Source organism: Aulonocara sp. 'chitande type north' Nkhata Bay, linkage group LG16 (assembly GCF_057382095.1).
Source record: "Aulonocara sp. 'chitande type north' Nkhata Bay isolate Kocher_YH1m ecotype deep benthic linkage group LG16, A_spYH_male_GT1.1, whole genome shotgun sequence".
NCBI lineage: Eukaryota > Metazoa > Chordata > Actinopteri > Cichliformes > Cichlidae > Aulonocara > Aulonocara sp. 'chitande type north' Nkhata Bay.
The window spans coordinates 16,751,193-16,769,543 of NC_141359.1; the positions used below are offsets into that span (position 1 = coordinate 16,751,193).

Below are 18,351 nucleotides of genomic sequence, written 5' to 3' on the forward strand. Positions count from 1 at the left end.
TAAACGGAGGGAATAATAACACATAAAATACAACCCTGTTGGTGTATCCATCACTCTATTGCATACAGAGATGAAAGAGGAAAAAACACATAGTTTCTGAGTTATTTATAGCAGTGTGCTCGGGTTTAAAAGGCCCCCGACGATGACGTAGTCTCCGCGGTACTTAAGCATCTAGCTAGCACTACTAAAGAGGAGCATAAAAGGAGTAACGTGTTTCAGTTCAAACACAAAATTTATAAAAGCTCAACACGCAAACACACACTTGCTAACGGTAAAACTGGCAGAGAAAATAATAAGAGTTAAGTTCACTCAGAGATGGAGAGCAATGTAAGGAAGAGAAGACAGGAAGAATACCAAAAGGCAAGTACTGCTCAGCGGTATTTGATAAAGTGGAAATTTTAAAACCTGCATGTAATGCCCTCTTTTTTTTTTTTGAATGGCATATTAGCTTTGTATATGATATGAAGTTGTGAAACAGTCCAGGAAAACAAACTTAAGTATACTAACTTTGTGTTAGCAGTTGAGTGCAGGATAAACATGTTAGCTAGCAGTAATGGGATTTAAAGTAAAGAACAGTGTGTGTGACTGGGGCACAGAGGCTGTGGTGCTCATGGTCATATTTACGTTACATAAAAGGTAGCAGAGATTCATCTAAATGTAAGTTTATGATTGATTCACAGAATTCCACTAACTTTATACTGTCTATAAAGACGGTATAATAGGGAATGGAAGTCAACTAGGATATCTCATGAAACATCTTACATTTTGTGGGATTCAGTTGTGTAAATTCACAAAGAGCAGCAGGTCAGCTGGTCGCAGCTTGTACGCAAGGAAAATCTATTGAAGCTCACATTAGAAATGATTGTGAGTAGTGATTCTTTTTCCCTCTGAACTGAGCCACGTCACTACAACCACAGCATTAGAGTTCCTCCACTTGCTGAATCCCACTTAGTCCCTCACATTCAGGTAAACAAAAAACAAAAAATGTGTTGAGTTGTGTTCACATTATTTTACTGTTATATATTAACATAGCATGAGATTTAGTTAGCTTTGCACAACAGTAGCTGGTAGAAATGTCCTTCAAAGAGCTAGTTTTTTCTTTCTTACACGGAGTACATTTCACACCCTGATTTTACTGATTTTCTTTTATTTGAGTAAAACAATTGATCGGTACTTAACTTTAACACAAGTATCTGTATTTTTAACTAAAGAATGTCTTTGCTTTTGCCACATCTGTTTATTTCCCAACCAAGGCCTGTGCTTTGGTGAGGGAGCTCTTCAAGATTAGAAGATATACAATCTTGTGGTTTCTAACAAAACCAACTTTTGGTCATGTTTCTTTACTTCTTGCTGTTTTTATACACCCATATAAACTGATGACTCAACAGAAGCTTGATTCCAGATGTGTTTACAGCGATGGTGGTATAGTGGTAAGCATAGCTGCCTTCCAAGCAGTTGACCCGGGTTCGATTCCCGGCCATCGCAGCTTCATTTTGTGACAGAGCAATTAGGGAGGAAAACAAACCTGTTTAATGTCAGAAAGAAGACGATAGTATACAATAAATGGGTATTCAAAGTAAAATAACAATTTATTGTAAAAAGATTTTATTGATTTTCTTTTACTTGAGCAGAGAAGTTGAATCAGTACTTTTTAAACAAAACTATCTGTACTTGTGCTTAAGTAAATCCTCTCAATATCACCAGATGCCGTGTTTCCTCCTTTGAGAAGCTCTGCTCAGCCTTTACTGCAGTCTCCTCCAGTTGTTTCTTATTTTTGGGTCCTTCTGCATTTAGTTTTGTATTTAATAACTAAATAGCACAATCTGCTTAGCTGATATCAGGTGATTGAGTTGGCCATGGAAAGATTAAGGTGGAAAAAAGGTGTTTTACTAAGTGTGCAGAACCTGATGATCTGTGAGTAATACTGCTTACTGGCCAGTAATATTGAGAGCTTAAAAAGAAGGCAATTTGACTTCTTTAGATATTTTGAGGATGTTTCACTTATCATCCAAGAGGCTTTGTCATTTATAGATCAACTGTCTAGTTTTGTCTAGTTTTCTAGGGAGGGCTGTCCCTTTGGAGGTGTCATAACCCACAAAGATGGTCGATCATAGTGGACATACACGGCCTCATTTACTGTTCTCTTAAACCAATTGTCATTGTCCAAAATGTGAACACTGGGATCCTGGGAAGCGTGTCCTTTCTTAGGTGTTGCAGGTGTGCCTCTGAGTCTTGTCCTCCTGTGTTGCATTTGTGGACACGTCTACGGCATCCACTGTTTAAGTCTATTCACATTTATGTGACATCAACAGCTCACATGATGGCGGGGTGGGGCAAGGTCTCACAGAGGTTTCAGTTGTCGGCCAGGTGATGGGAATGACTCACATTGTCAATAGCAGGTTAACATCCCTAGGAAGTACATCGATTTTTATATACACAGCGCCCAGTTTCAGTCTCAAATTAAACAGACTAACGTCATTTTAAACATAAGGATAGGAATCCTTTGCAGTCAATGACTACTTGAAGTCAAGAACCCATGGACATCAGAGGTGGGAAGCAACGAAATACAAATACTTAGTTACTGTACTTAAGTAGAATTTTCAGGTACCTACACGTTGACTTTTTATTTTTCTGATAACTTCTAACTTTTACTCCTTAAATGTTAACATGGATATCTGTACTTTTTACTCCTTTCATTTTCACAGCAGGCCCGTTACCTTATGTTTAACATATTTGAGGGAAGTTTAAATTCCCCAGCACTGCAGGCCTTAAGACATCAAAGTGATTTGAACCTAAACGCCTGGTCGCAGCTTGTATGCAAAGAAAATCTCTTGAAGCTCACATTAGAAATGATTGAGTAGTGATTCTTTTCCCCTCTGAGCTGAGCCACTACAACCAACCTTTGAGTTCCTCCACCTGCTGAATCCCAATTAATTCCTCACATTCAGGCAAAAAAAAAACAAAAACAAAAAAACCCAAAACTTTGGTGAGGGAGCTCTGCAAGATTAGTAGGATTTGACAGAAGATAAACAATCTTGTGGTTTCTAACAAAACACATTTTTGGTCATGCTTCTTCTCTTCCTGCTGTTTGTATACACCCATATAAACTGACGACTCAACAGAAGCCTGATTCCAGATGTGTTTACAACGATGGTGGTATAGTGGTAAGCATAGCTGCCTTCCAAGCAGTTGACCCGGGTTCGATTCCCGGCCATCGCAGCCTCGTTTTGTGATGGAGGAAAGAAAGTAATTTTATATCAGAAAGAATACGATGGTATGTAATTAATGGGTATTCAAATTTAAAAAAAGTTTGCGTTGCCTTGAAGTAGTATTACTTTATAATTATCATATTAAAATAATATGACGTTCAGTTAGTTTGCACAGAAACAGCTGGTAGAAATGTCTGTCAAAGACCTACTTTTTACTTTCCTACTTTTCACAGCCTGATTTTATTGATTTTCTTCTACTTGATTAAAGAAGTTGAATCAATACTTTTAAACACAATCTTTTAAACAAAACTATCTGTACTTCTAGTAAATCCTCTCGATATCACCAGATGCTGCGTTTCTTCCTTTGAGAAGCTCTGCTCAGCCTTTACTGCAGTCTCCTCCAGTTGTTTCTTATTTTTGGGTCTTTCTGCATTTAGTTTTGTATTTAATAAATAAATAGCACAATCCGAGTTGAGATCAGGTGACTGACTTGGGCATTAAAGAATATCCCATTGCTTTCCACTGAGAAACTTGTTTTTTTTTTTCAGCATGCTTTGGGTCATCATCCATTTACACTGAAGTGCTGTCTATAGAGTTTGGCTGAATCTGAGCACAGGGTTTAGCCCTGTACACTTCAGAATTTATCCTGCTTCTTCTATCAGCAGTCACAGTGTTAGTAAACACAAGTTGCCTGGTTCCAACTGGAATTCCCAAGCATAATTCCCAAACAATTTATGCAAATCTTAAAAAACAATCCCCAAAGTAAAGCTGATTTCCTACACTTCAATCACATCTTAATTGTTTGTTTTCAAATCCACTGTGCTGGTGGCAAAATTACAAACATATTGTCTTTGTCAGGCAAATTTTCAGCTTGTCTGTCTAAATATCGAGTATTTATGGGATCCTTCTGAGGTCCACACACAAACACACGGTACACCACTCCTCTGTACTGAAAATAAATACATCTTTATTTTCTCATCTCTATAGAGTGTCCCCTCCTTGCATCCCATTTAAGACATCAGTACAAAATACACATAATCATTATTAGACATTAACAGAAATGAGTAGACACCCACAGTCCGACATTAAAATGAATTAGAAGTGTGTGAAGGATTTCTCATCAGCGAGCACAGAGAGAACGTTTTCTGCAAACACAAATTCAGTAAAGTCTGAAGAGAATCAAAAGGACAAATACCAGTTTAATTCATACCAGTTTGGACTGGACTAAATATTTATGCCACATGACAACATCTGAGCCACGTGCTCAATGATTATGTTGATGCTAAATGTTGCTGAAAGCTTCACATGACTAGGGAGTGCACCTTGGACCTTAGATATATTGTTTCCAAAGACAAAGGACGTACGTCCATACACACAAAGATCAGCTTTCAGGACGTAAGTTCAGTCCTAATGCAAGTATGCGTGGAAGTTCAAAGTAATCACGACAAGATCATAAAGCCAACGACATGACTTAAAAATAAAATAAAACCTAATGTTTAGGCCGTGGATGCCTTAAACACATTCAGCTCCCACATTACATTTGTATTCATCAATAACTAATGGTACATAGAGAAAGCTGAGCGACCACATAAACAAAGGCTTTAATGCTAAAGAAAACAGGTTTGCCAACTGGTTATTAATGCTTCTGTGATCAAGCAGAAGATTCAAATTTCCCAGAATAAAAGCAGCAAGTTTCAGGTTTATCTGTATTAAGACATGCGGTTTGCATTGATCACAACAAGATATCCACAGATGAGCTCCGTATGATCAAAAATATGTTTACATTATTGCACAAGTGAAACTAACATGCCAACGCAGCTAAATCTCGCTAAGCTCTTCCCTCTGACTTGCCAATACATCATCATCCACATCATCATCACGGTCCCATGACAACTTACAGAAATCTCTGTCATCTAGAACGTAAGCATCTCATGACTTTGCACGCTGACTCCACCTGCTCGAGCATGATCGACATAAAGAAATAAACCCAAACAAAAACACTTGAAGCAAAGACTCCTCGATTTTACAGGATGCTTTAGCTTAGCTTTGCACAAAGACTGGAAAAAGGGGCTAGCTGCTGGTGTCTCATCCAAAGAGAAACAAAACACCTTTTCTCGCAGCTCCATAGCTGTCAAATACAAATGCTTGTTTTGTGTTTTTTGTTTGTGTTTTGTTAAATAGCTGGAGGCCATGACAGCAAGGTTATCCATATAAACAAAACTTAGTGTACTCTAACATAAAATGGGTTATTATTAAAAGTACTGTGATTGGAGTTAGGTTGTTCAATATCTTTGATGATCTGATGAGCAGGAGGCAACACACAACCAGAAAAAGAAGAGCAGCAGGAGGACTATGACGACGATGATGGAGGCGATGATGATGCATCAGAAACTCTTAAATGTCTACTTAAACCCTTTTTAAGCAATTAAGGTGAAATGTGCATGGAATGAGTCATTTTAAGGTGGAAAGAATTCAGCACTATTATTAAAGATTAAGGAATGCAGATCTTTACAGTCTCTAACAGTGTACAGCCTAATAGTTGTTAGGGCATTTTCCTTGTTTTTAAGGCTCAATTCTGCCTAATTCAATAATAGAAAAAAGTCTCCTTGAGGATAAATATCCACTTTCTGGCTCCACCCCAACATTGTGTAGGACCAAAGAGTTTCACCTGTGGCGTTCATACCATAAAGAAATGTTTCAAATGTTTGTTTAGGGGGCTTAGAAGCAGCTGCTTCATGTTTAAAGCGTCCAGCTGATTTAAAAAAAAAAACAAAGCAGCTCCACGATGTGACAAAGTGAAACAGAGTTGAAGTCAGAAGCAACTGCTCTTCAGACATGAATTATTTTATATACTGCTGAACAGCCCGGGACTAAAATGCTTCAAGCGCCCCTGTTGTTCTTGTTTTTCCCCACCTTTCCTTTAGGTCTGTTGTATAGCTTATGTGTGAACTTGTAAGGTTTGGAAAGTTACTAAGATTAAAGTTCACATGTTTGTTGCTCATACGGTTCTTCTGTTACTGTCTAACACACTGGCCTCCCTGACAGCTGTCAGAGGACAAGTAGCTGGAAACAGTTTAGACAGTGGAAAGAGAAGCTGCAGGAATGTGCAGAATGAGTAAATACGATGTCATCTATAATATATAAAAATTTGTATGTGTTTTAAGTAAAAAAAAACAAAAAAAAAAAACACACTATGTAAACATATTCTAATAGATCCCCCAAAATAAAATTATGAGTCTATATTATGAGCATAACATGGGCTCTTTGAAATTGAAAACTTTAAAAATACTCAGATACATAATGCCCAGAAACAGTTTTCACTGCTTTTTTTGTTTTTAAACAACTAAAAATATTCCCAATAAAGGTCCAGGGAGAATTCAGAGTAACCAAGGTGCCGTTTCACTTTCAGATTTATTAAATTTCATTTTTCACTGCTGTGATCAGCAGAAAATTAAGTTAAATTAATGCTCATCGTGGAACAGAAGCAAAAATTTCAGACGTTCTAGAAAATTCAAGAGCTTTAAAAAAATAAAAATAAAGCAGGAAGAGAGGAAATATACCCAACGGCCACTTCATTAAACCCATCTGCATAACACTGCTTTAGGTGCCCATCATTGTAATTAAAACAGCTCTGACCCACGGGGGCATGAACTCCGGGATGTTCTGTGGTATCTGGCACCAGGACACTGACACCAAATCCTTTTCTGCTGTTGTTGTTTGGCTGTGGAGTGCAGCCTAGTTTATCCTGGCAGTGTTTGCAGTGCACTTGTCACAACGTCCTCGCTGCACCGAGATGAGCGGTGGTTCTAATGTTGTGGCCGACTGGGCTGAACTAACGCTTTAACTGCTGAGGTTTTGAACACTGATGCCACAGTTGGTTACATTCAGTAATCTTACATTGTTCTTTGAAGGTGATCACGGACAAGATCATTGTGATTAGTATTATGTGCAGCTGCACAGTTCAGCTCTATGATTTCTTTAAATACAATTATCCAAACATGTCTTCTGCTAGTGTCATCTGATTTCCTGCTGGGATCAGAGGAGATTTGACAGAACTGGGATTAGTAGTGGTCATACTGGCAGGTGTGAGCAAACTAGTATACTAGTATAACTAGCATAACTAGCAAAAGTGGCAGTGGTTGTAGTTAGGTGCGTCTGCTGTTTGGTCACAACAGTTTGGGAAGGGAAGAAGGGATGTCGTTGATGTCTCTGGGTGCCATAGCCAAGAAGCATCAGACCACCACAGTAGATGCAACCAGGTGGGGGCGGGGCTATTCACATACAGGTGATGTTTCATCATCAGTGTTAGAGACGTACAGTGTACCAGACACACATTGTGTTCCACAGTGTTACGCAGCTATACAGTGATACAGACAGACAGTGGTGTCTCTCAGGCTGTGATTGAAAGGGGCGGTGCTCTGCTGTTGCTGTGACTACACGGGGGGTTGCCTGGCGGGTAGCGGTGACGGCCGTGGTGAAACGGCAGCCAAGAGCTCGCTGAAGATCTCCCGTCGCACCTCTTGCGCCACACTCTCTCGAATCTGGAAAACAAGAATCAGAAGAGGTGAAAGTGCTTAAAAACTTGACCTGATCCCTCAGATTGTTGTGGAGAATCCTCCTTTAATTTAAGCTTTTAATGCAAAGACACCTTATATAATCAGAAAACTGAGTACAACATTTTATTGTTATCTAGCTTTTATATCTCTGGAAATGTTGAGCACAGGTGTGAAAAGAACTGACGATTTTAAAAGAATCTCCTAAAAATGAGAAGAAATATGAAATGAAAGATAAGACGAGTCAAACTTAGGGAATAACTCTTGGTGGAGCCACTGTAAAGAAAGGGTTTATAGGACAACTCCACCCACTGCAATCAGCAACTAGCAGCAGATTATCTGCCATGCTAACGCTGTTGGAAATCAAATGAAAATGACTCAGTTTTTATATACGGTGTTTTATATGTAGTGCAAAGATTTATGATTTTAGCGTATTGATGGGCAGTAGGTAGGAACCTGATGGTGTCATAGTATCTGATCTAGATAGGAACCTACAAGGTGAGTGAAGGAGAAACGCTCAGTGTATCTAAGAGACACAGTGTAACTAAGAGAAGTTTCACCCGATCCAGCTTTATTAAAAATAGAAGTTTTAAGCCTAATATTCAAAATAGAGAGTATTTCTGTCTCCTGAATCCAAACTGGGAGCTGGTTCCACAGACGAGGGGCCTTAAAACTGAAGGCTCTCCCTCCCATCCTACTTTTAAATATACCAGGAACCACAAGTAACCCTGCAGTGAGAGAGTGAAGTGCTCTTTTGGGGTGATACAGTGATATGATCTTTAAGATAAGATAGAGCCTGAATACTCAAGACCTTGTATGTGAGGAGCAGGATTTTGAATTAGATTCTGGATTTAATAGGGAGCCAATGGTTGCTCAACTCTTGACTGTGTAGCCAGAAACAAAGGAAACAAACAAACAAACAAACAAACATCTTTTGTTCGTGGTCTTTGGTTCCATGGACAAAAAATGTTTTATGGATATTTGCTGCTTTTCTCTGTAAACTGAATAGTTGGAGACAGAAAACGAAAGACTTTTGTTTAAATTTACATCTACTATTGTAGCCTGACTCCTGGATTCCTTGTTACCGGATGTGAAGATACAGGACACGTGTGTAGTCCAGAATGCCTGCTCGATGTTAAAGGACTATTTAAACCGCCTTCTATGGATTTGTGACTACTCCGCCTCCAAGCCACGCGCTGCTTTGTTTGTTTTGTTGTCGTTGTCATTTGGTTTGGTTTTCCATGTACAACACACACACGTCACACTTGCTAATGCATTCATGCATCACTTCACACCCCTTGCTACTGACTTATTATTGACTTTAATAAATATTTATTAATCATTGTTAAGCCGAGAGTGCAATTACAGTCTCTGGTGAGACCTACGAGCATCTGTAACTTCATTTGTAAATGTTTTTTCCTCTATAAACATAATAACAGAAGCAGCAACACTGAGTCAACAACATTGTTTGGGCAGCTGGTCCTCGCGCTTAACAAAGAGGAAAGCTACGATATGTCGGGCAGGAATTCCAGAGTGTGATCCCAAAAAGTTGAGCTGCAAATGAATTTCCTGACCTCAATCTTGGCTTCGAATAAATTGCTTTAAACCATTACCTCTTTGATGAGCTGCTGCAGGCTATCCACTCTGACTTCCCCCGCTGCTCCTTCCTCCACCTCTGGTGCTTCTCCTCTGCCACCTCCTCCTGCTGCTAATGCTGCTCCATCACTGGCTCTCTCCTCCTCCTCAGTTTCCTCAGTGTGTACGTTGGGTCGAGGAGGGGGCGCAGGGGTTATATTAATCGATGCCCGATACATTCCTTGCTTCTGTTTGCCATCTCCTCCTCCTTGATCTTCTCTCACTGGACTGACTGACCTCGGGGAGGGGTTTGTGTAGGAGGAGTGGCGGTCAGAGCCGATCTCTGACTGCAGGAAGAGCTGCTCTCTGAGGAGGTCTGACACCTGGACAGATAGGAAAGACGGGCAGGAAAAGGTTAAGACATTAGTATTTTCAGCTTTATGTAACAAAAACATTGCGTGTGTGTGTGTGTGTGTGTGTGTGTGTGTGTGTGTGTGTGTGTGTGTGTGCGCGCGCGCTGACCGGCTCCATGGCTCTCAACGCAGAGGCGGTGGACAGACTTTCAACACTGAAGTCTCTGTGAAGACCCTGAGGAAAAGAACAATGGCAGTATTACAACAAACTAATATAACAGGCCTTCTGCCTTTTCTCTCAGAATCAGTTGACAATTTTTGTACAAAATTATTTAGCAAAAACATAAAATATTATGTTTATGCTTCAGTATCATGGAATATATCGTAGTTTCAGTAGCAAAACTGCACTGATTTAATGACTTTTAATGGGGTAAACTTTGAAGTGCTGTATCCTCATGTGGCTTAGGTGGCTGGTGAAAACAAGTCACAGCATATGAAAGGCCTCCTTTTTAACTATATATTTATACCAGCCTAGCTAATTCTGAGGGGGCCGGTGGGGACTTTTTAGCCCCACGTCCTTTGTTGTGTCGCTGTACTTTAGTACTCTTCCATGACACTTTTCTTTTACATATATTTGTGCCATTTTACAGATCTGATGTTTCAGGTGTTTTTTCCCCCAGAATTTAACACAAAAAGCATGACAATAGCTGTTTTACACAAATCCTCTGGTGTGCATTTACTCTGTGCTGCGTGCGGTGCGTCAGCTCCAGTCTGTCTTCCAGCTGCTGTTCAAGCTCCTGCAGTTCCTCTCTGACCGCTGACCTCAGAGATTGAAGCTGCTCCAACTCCAGCCTGCAAACAAACACACACAAACACACTCTCCAGGTTTGCTTTGCATTGCGGTGTCACGGCACCGTCACATTTCTGTTTGCTTTTGTGAGTCACCTGTCAGCAGGGCTCAGGTGATTGTAGACCGGAGCCTGCTGTCGGATGATTGCCAGCTCCAGATCCATCATCTGACTGCGGAACAAGTTCAGGCTCCGCCTCTTCTGCTGAAACTCTGCCAAAGTCTAAAACCAGAGACGGGCGCACAGTGAATCACACATTTACTGATAGTGACAACGGTCTGCTCCAGCGCTTTCTGGTTGGAAGAACAAGCACTGAAAACTAAGTGTGTAGGTTTTCAGTCATGCAATGGAAAATATGTAAATATGGAACACAAGGTTCTTACATGTAAATAATGAGCCAGTAAAAAAAACCCAAAAAACACTTGCTGCTTTCAGTGGAATCGAAAAGCAACATTTAAATACTGAAGGCTATAGCCGGGAACAAACACTGTTTTATTGATTTAACATACAAACGTTCTATGTGGCCAAAATAGAGAAAGCTACGCAGGCATCAGAGGAGATGACGGTACCTGGTGATTAGGCAGAGTTGCTCTGGGCTCACTGAACATGTCTGGAGTATCGGCTCGGTTCTAGATGAGGAGAACAGCGATAACAACATAAGAAGGGAAACTCCGAATAAGAAGAAGAACTACAAACTCCAGACTAAACCTTAATTAACAGGGTGATAAGACAGTGTGACTGAGGAGGACTGACCAGACTCTGAACTGTTCCACGGATCTCATGCAGGACTCTCCTTAGCTGCATCTCTGTGCTAGATGGGCTCTGGCCGGGTCCTGGACCTGGAGCATTAGCATCACGAAGCCCTGGATGGAGGTTGTGACCTGGGCTAAGGGCCAAACCCATGCCTATGTGGAAGCCAGGAGGAGGAGCCAGCCCTGGATGCAGACTGTGTTCTGGGGACACTGTCGGATGGAGATGGGTGTGGTGGGGAAATGACAGGTACGGGTTGTAGCCTTGATGACTAAAGTAGGGCGAGCCAAACTGTGAGCCTTGAGGAGGGAGCTGGTAGGGTTGCTGGTGACTGTATTGATGGTTATAGACCGGGTGATACATTCCAGAAGGTCCAGGATGCAAGTGACCCGAAGGGATGTGGTGAGGAGATGTGGGAGTTGAAAGAGGATGCAAGTTGGAGATTCTGTCATGCTGGGGGCCTGGGGAAGTTGAAGGCTGAAGGAGACTGGTTAGACTACAACGGTGGTTCACTGAAGGGCTGTGGTGATGGTGGAGGTTAGGAAGACTACCGTGTAGATGAGGAGGGGTGTACTGCAAAGCAGGGTTCGACATGAAGGGATGTGAGCTGGAGTTAGATCTTTGATTAAGATTTGGACTGGGACAGGGGTATTGAGCTGAACGGTGAGAATCAGAGAACAGATTCTCCTCTGGATTCAAACTTTGCTGGTTTCGGTAGGCATTCATGTTTTGCTGGAAGTGGCCAGGCTGCTGCGGATTGGACGACAAATCTGGAACACTCTGGGTGCTCCAAGATTCGGCATTTACTCCCGATGGCCAATCAGGAGGAGGGCTGGGGCTTTGTAGGGAATAGGATGGCCGCATCAGATACCGAGGTACGGGCTTAGGTGGAAAGACAGCTGGTGATTTTTTTTTGGAGCTAGATGAGCAGGCAGGATTTATGATCAGAGTTGACAGGCAGTTGGTTGGTTCTTCCTCCACTTCTTCCTCTTCCTTCTCCTCTCTTCCGTCTTCTTCTTCTTCCTTGTCCTCAGGCTCAGGGGTGTATTTAAAGGAGTACTTGGGCTGGGTGCAGGACGCCAGGCCTTGCCCAAACTGGATCCTGACAGATGATACAATCTTGCAGGGCGAAAGGAGTGAAGAGGGCAAGGAAGAGGACCTCTGCATGGAGATGCCACGTCTCTGGGAGGCTGTACGGTTCGACTGTTTGGCTCGGTCTAAAGCACTATGGACCAGAGAAGCTGGAGCCACAGGACAATGTGATTCAGCTTCATCCAAGAACACAGGCTCTACTTTGACTTTGTTCTCACCACTCGTTTTCTCTGTGGATGTATCTGTGTCTCCTTCAGTTTCTGTCGGGTTCTGAGTGTGCTCTGGTCCTTGCTCTGAATCATGTTGGGGTTCCTTTGACTCTGGCTGTGCTTGTTGTTCTGCAGCAGGCATACTCTGAGCAGACTCAGGCTCTGGATCAGGATCAGTCCGGTCACATCTCTCAACATTCTCCTTACCCAAAGTTTCATCTTGCTGTACTTCTACTGGCCTGCTCCTGGGCAGATGGTGAGCTGTGTACTGTGGAATCTGCTCTGAAGTCTCTGTATCCATGTGCTCTTCCCTGGAGCCGTTACTTCGATCCGACTCTGCAGCTTCACCTGGCCTCGCCTCTTCCTCTCTACCATCTGGCAGGTCAAATGCTGGCTTGTCCATTGCAAGGGGAGTAGCCACGTCTTGTGAAGGGTGCGACGTCACAGTGGTCTCGCTGTCACAGCTGTCACTACTCACCTGCACCTGATTACAATTAATTCAAATTATACTTAAATCCCAAATAATCATAAATATTGAAAAATATATAACTAATAGTGAAAGGGTATAGTATTTCCCCACAATGAAGAGGAGTAGAAACATAAAATACAGCATTACAAAATCAAATTCTCAGGTTACAGTGACTAAATTTTTGTGGTTGCAATTTTCTGATGGTTGCACTTTTGAGATGTGCTCTGCAGTAATCTTTGTAATCCAAAATTCCCATGTGCGACCAAAAGACGTATTACTTGCACACGTTTTAGTCTCCAATTAGAGTCAAAGTCATTAGAGCTGCTATTTTATTCAATCAGGACACCTTGATTTATATTGGTGCTTTCTTACCACTGAATGCTCAGTTCCTACTTGCTAAATCTGATTTATGTTAGATTACATAGGAGTACTTTTTTTTTTCTTTAAATAAGAGAATAAAATAAGCGTTCTAGGCCACATTTGATTACGCTGCTTGTGATTCTTCTCCTGCTTTGACTAAGTTTTGTCTGGTTTTTCATGATTCATTTCAAATAAGTCTGAAGGTGACGGTCATGAAAAAGAAAAATAGGAGGGATGCACAGAAGAGACTTAAAAAAAAAAAGAATGAGAAACAAACAAACAGACCTTAAGGTGGCTGTTGAGATCAGCAGAAGGCTCCTCAGCATAGCCGCTGCTGTCAGACTGTAGGCTGTCTCTCCTCGAGAGGTCTACTAGAAAGAGAGAAAGGGGAAATAAACAGCTTTATTTCTTCCTGCATTACCCGATCTGTCCTGCAGGTGGCAGAGCAGAATCATTCATAGAAAACATGTTAGCGTGCAACAAGAAGCTGTGTAGAAATTCTATGTCTAAAGGAAACGAGATTCTTAGTTCATACCGAATAAAAACACATTAAGATGGAAAGAAAGACAAGGCTTTTAAGTGGATCAAAGCAGATAAAGAAGGGCTGCAGGAAGCTGCTGAACTCTGAATTTTAATTGGGGGAAAAAAACGACACTCCACTGGTTTGTTGCATGATTTACTACCAAGCAGTTAAAGAATTTAAAACAAAACCTTCTGACGTTCTGTTAGAAATCCTATAAATAAAAAAGCCCCACCAATTTTTTCCCCCCATTTATAATGAAAGAGTTCTTTTAAGATTTCAACAATGTTTTTCTATGAGATCTTATCATGTTGCATATTTAAAGCATCATCAGATTCAAGCATCAATAGGAGTGTTTGATTTGGAACTCCAGTGAACTATATATAGTTTTATGTACTCGATCTGGCTAGTTAAGGATTAAAAGATGGGCTCGCACTTCTTACAAACAATGGTGTGACTATATGGACAATGAAGATAAACAACAATGTTCATAACGGGTTCTAACAGAATCCACCTTAACAGGGAGTCGGTGTTAATGACAGAAAAGTCCACAGATATTTAGACAATAAAATGTTAAGAAGTGAAATTTCAGCCGTGGATTTCTTCAAAACGTCATTTTCAAGTAAAACGATCTAAACCAGGGGTCTCGAACTCCAGGCCTCAAGGGCCGGTGTCCTGCAGGTTTTAGATCTCACCCTGGGTCAACACACCTGAATCAAATGATTAGTTCATTACCAGGCCTCTGGAGAACTTCAAGACATGTTGAGGAGGTAATTTAGCCATTTAAATCAGCCGTGTTGGATCAAGGACACATCTAAAACCTGCAGGACACCGGCCCTCGAGGCCTGGAGTTCGAGACCCCTGATCTAAACAATGAAATTTTTGTATTATTCAAACGTATCTTGGTGAGTGTTCCACAAGGAATGAAATGCATTCAGTCAGTCAGCCCTCACAGACACAGTACACATTTGCATTTTACTGAAAAGCACTGAATACAAACATGACCATCTGCTTGCTTAAAGGAAAAATGCAAGTGAAACGATAAGGTCACTCAGAAACTCAAGTCAGCGCTCACCTCCCGATCTAGACGTCCTGTGTGGGTTAGCCTCGTCTTCGTTAATCTACAGGACAAAAACAGGCTGAGTTTTAGGAGAAAGAAAGAACTGAACAGAGTCCTTCCCCTAAATAAAAGCTCAGGCTTTTTACCAACTACTCCGCTTCACTGAGCAGATTCAGGCAACGTGTGTCAACAAGCTCGTTTTTCTAAAGCTGCAAAGACCAGTGGACACGGGTTCTCATCTACCTGACACCCATGTGTCCCTTTTCTGTCTTCAAGAGTTTTTTTGTTTTTTTACCCCCCCCCCGATGACGTAAGCTGTTGTGAACAGCTGGTTCTGAGGTCTAAAGTATAGCCTAAATATGCATAAAATTTCACTTCTGCCAGCGTATTACAGTAAGTAGAGGATTTTTGTCTTTATTTGCATGAATTTGAATCCTAGAGTATCGTTCCAAGCCATGCCCACTGGCTAACAGCCTACAAGGGAACCAGTCTGTGAGAACCGACAGCATACATGTAAATGTGAAATGGCTTTGGTAACCTGGGACTAGGGCTGGGCCATATTATACCGTTCACGGTAATACCGGTATAATGTTAGGCAACGATAGGAAAATGAAATATCGCGATAGAATGGGAGTAAAACGCGCATGCGCAGTGCCTTTGTTTTCATACGCACATGGCCGATTGTTGAGTGAAACAGATGAACCAGAATTGGTTTGTAAAAATGGTGCAACTTCCGTGATGTGGAACTGGTTTGGTGTTTGTCCGTCAGATACACAACAAAGCACATTTTTTTGCAGAACATGCAAGCGGCCGTTCTAAGATGCTCTTAAATCTGGGAGTAATCTGGGTCCTAAACTCCGTATTCTTCAGGTCAAACAACACTGCAGCATCACTGAGAGTTAAAAACTGTCTAAATTCTTTCATCTTTAATAAAACGATCAGCATTGCTGCTTTACCAGGTGTAACTATAAAGTTTAACTTCCAGGCATCCATGAAAACAAAAGTTATTACATTTAACGGAGTTAGAAGTTAGCAGGAAGCTAGCGGAAGTTAGCTCGCTAGTTTCGCTAGTTACCTAAGCATGATATTGCATGTTCTGACTGAGAGATTTCTGAAAAAATTCAAACGTACAGCTCTGCTATCACTTCCAACATGAATGAAGACAGGAAACTAAACAGCAGTGACGTTTGTAGGGTTACTGAAGTTGGGCTAGCTGGTATATAATGATGTGCTACGTGATCGCTAGCGACACAGCTATGTTAGCATAACATAAACAGTGAAGCTGGAGGACGAACACTAACACTTTTCCACTTATAAAAGTTAACGTGAAGGTTCTTCATGGTTAGAGACAAATGCAATCGCATGGCAGGATGCTGTAAACGGACCAAACTTCAGTCAGGAGAACAACTGAGATAATCCATCCACAATACAAGGTTAGTCATTAATATACTGCAACAACATGGGAATAGAGCAGCTACCAGAGAATTCAACATTAATGAATCAATGGTACAGAAGTGGAGGAAGCAAGAAGAATGAGTTTAATAAAGTTTGATTTATCTGACTGCTTTGTTTCGCTTAATGTGCCTTATAATCCCGTGCACCTTATGGTCCGAAAAATGCGTACTGCACACTGCAGTTTAATGTTGCAAAGCACCTCTTTTTAACTTCAGTGGATATTATACATGGTTATGCTCAGGATATGTCAGCCCATTTCTACTGGAAATGCCTTTTGGTTAAACTTTCAGCAAGGAATTTGCATTTGCACTGTTACATTTTTATAAAGCTTTAATGTACATAAAAACCAGCTTCTTGTTTAAGTGAAAATAAATGGAAGGTTGTCTTTTTGCGCTAGTAATGTTGTGGAGTTGTATTTTGTCTCGCATCAATTATATCGTCGGTTATATCGTTATCGCAAATTTTCAAATATATATCGTGATAAATATTTTTGGCCTTATCGCCCTGCTCTACCTGGGACACCATCACAAACACAGGAACAGCTAAATAGTAGTTGGTGACAACATTGTAACATGCCCATGGAAAGAGGTCACCCACTAATTTGACCAAGGAGTATGAAGCCCCCAGAGAAACCCGTACCTCCTCTATTTCAAAAGAGTCTGCGTTTTCTGTGCGAAGATGTGCCGGCCGTGGCGGAGCCAGGGTGTGAGGAGCTTTCTCTGGGGTGGAGTTTCTTTTCTCCACCTCTTTAACCACCTGAGTGCCTTCCCCTGTTCCCTGGTTGGTTGACTGAAGGTCTGGGTCGGTGGTGTGCTGTTCAGGTCTGATGGGAAGTAGAAGTTAGTCAACTGAGAAGTAACTGGTAGAATATTTTGTTATTCAGTTATTTATATAACCTTAGCTTGACGTCTGAGCAAACTGGGACAGTGGGAGCTTATGTATGAGTACTGCAGCTTTGGATGCATGGATTCAAGCTGGCAGTGAAGTTTCATACTTCATGAAGAGTCTGATATCGGTTATTAATAAATACATGAGAGAGATTAACAGCAGCTTACGTGTTTTGAATTAAAACACTGATGCTATGAGTAGCACCAGGATGCTAATATGACAAAAATTACATCCCAAATTTGAGGTACTTTACAAATATTTTTCTTCTGTGTGATTCAGTGAATAATACATTTTAAGTCATTCAGAGGAATAGTTTTAAATGGAAACTTTCTTGTTAGTCATTCTAGTCACTTCTATTTATAAACCAAATTACAAAAAGGGTTCATACTCTGTATGTAAATAAAAGTAGAATACGTTGACTCACAAATCTCAAACTCATATTTTATTCACTGTAGAAGATAGCTAATGTTTGCACTGAGAAATTGTGGCATTTTAGAAAAAATACTAGCTCTTTTTTTTTTTAAATCTGATTCTCAGAAGTAAAAAATAAGCACAGGCTAATTCTGATAATCTGCAGGAGTCTCTGTGGGCAAGGGATAAGGCCACGAGTCAATACTGAATCATGAATACCAGAAATACCAGATGTGAAATGATGCCTGCGTCATCATCCAGCGCGATTATGATGGTTAATGATGGTCTTTGGAAGCCTATTCTTGGAGAGTGGTACAGATCTTTACATGCTAGCTAGGAGTACTCTGACTGCTGTTATGTGCGGGGATGCAATCCTCACATCTATTACCTGAGATGATTCAGTGACACCTGGGTTACTCCTTGTACAGGACAATGCCCAGCCTCATGTCTGCAATTCCTGAATGACAGTAACTGATGGCACTGACTAGCCGTCACATTCCTCAGACCTGAATCCAATTGAGAACATCTGAGATGTTATGGTGCATCTGAAACCAGAGACAGACCGTCTAGGAGCTCACTAATGCTCTGATCCAGATCTG

The 18,351-nt window shown here is 41.1% G+C and overlaps 1 protein-coding gene and 2 non-coding genes across 7 annotated transcripts in view; 2 read left to right on the forward strand and 1 right to left on the reverse strand.

Annotated features, from left to right (window-relative positions):
• The first annotated feature begins 1,413 nt into the window (after positions 1-1,413).
• trnag-ucc (transfer RNA glycine (anticodon UCC)) lies at positions 1,414-1,485 on the forward strand. Its single transcript has one exon. It is a non-coding gene; the product is annotated as a tRNA-Gly (tRNA).
• Positions 1,486-3,147: 1,662 nt separating this feature from the next.
• Positions 3,148-3,219, forward strand: trnag-ucc (transfer RNA glycine (anticodon UCC)). Its single transcript has one exon. It is a non-coding gene; the product is annotated as a tRNA-Gly (tRNA).
• A 935-nt stretch (positions 3,220-4,154) lies between these two features.
• itprid2 (ITPR interacting domain containing 2) overlaps positions 4,155-18,351 on the reverse strand; it is a 51,438-nt gene continuing 37,241 nt past the window's right edge. For 4 of the 5 annotated variants that reach the window (XM_086265972.1, XM_086265974.1, XM_086265969.1 and 1 more), the window contains 10 exons: positions 17,093-17,276; positions 15,014-15,059; positions 13,704-13,789; positions 11,292-13,073; positions 11,108-11,167; positions 10,636-10,760; positions 10,431-10,542; positions 9,860-9,925; positions 9,376-9,720; positions 4,155-7,750 (listed from right to left, as the gene is read on the reverse strand). In XM_086265972.1, coding sequence (XP_086122098.1) covers positions 7,643-7,750; positions 9,376-9,720; positions 9,860-9,925; positions 10,431-10,542; positions 10,636-10,760; positions 11,108-11,167; positions 11,292-13,073; positions 13,704-13,789; positions 15,014-15,059; positions 17,093-17,276 — 2,914 coding nt within the window. In that variant the 3' untranslated portion in view covers positions 4,155-7,642. The remainder of the gene's footprint in view (positions 7,751-9,375; positions 9,721-9,859; positions 9,926-10,430; positions 10,543-10,635; positions 10,761-11,107; positions 11,168-11,291; positions 13,074-13,703; positions 13,790-15,013; positions 15,060-17,092; positions 17,277-18,351) is intronic. The other variant, XM_086265973.1, reaches the window with a different exon arrangement.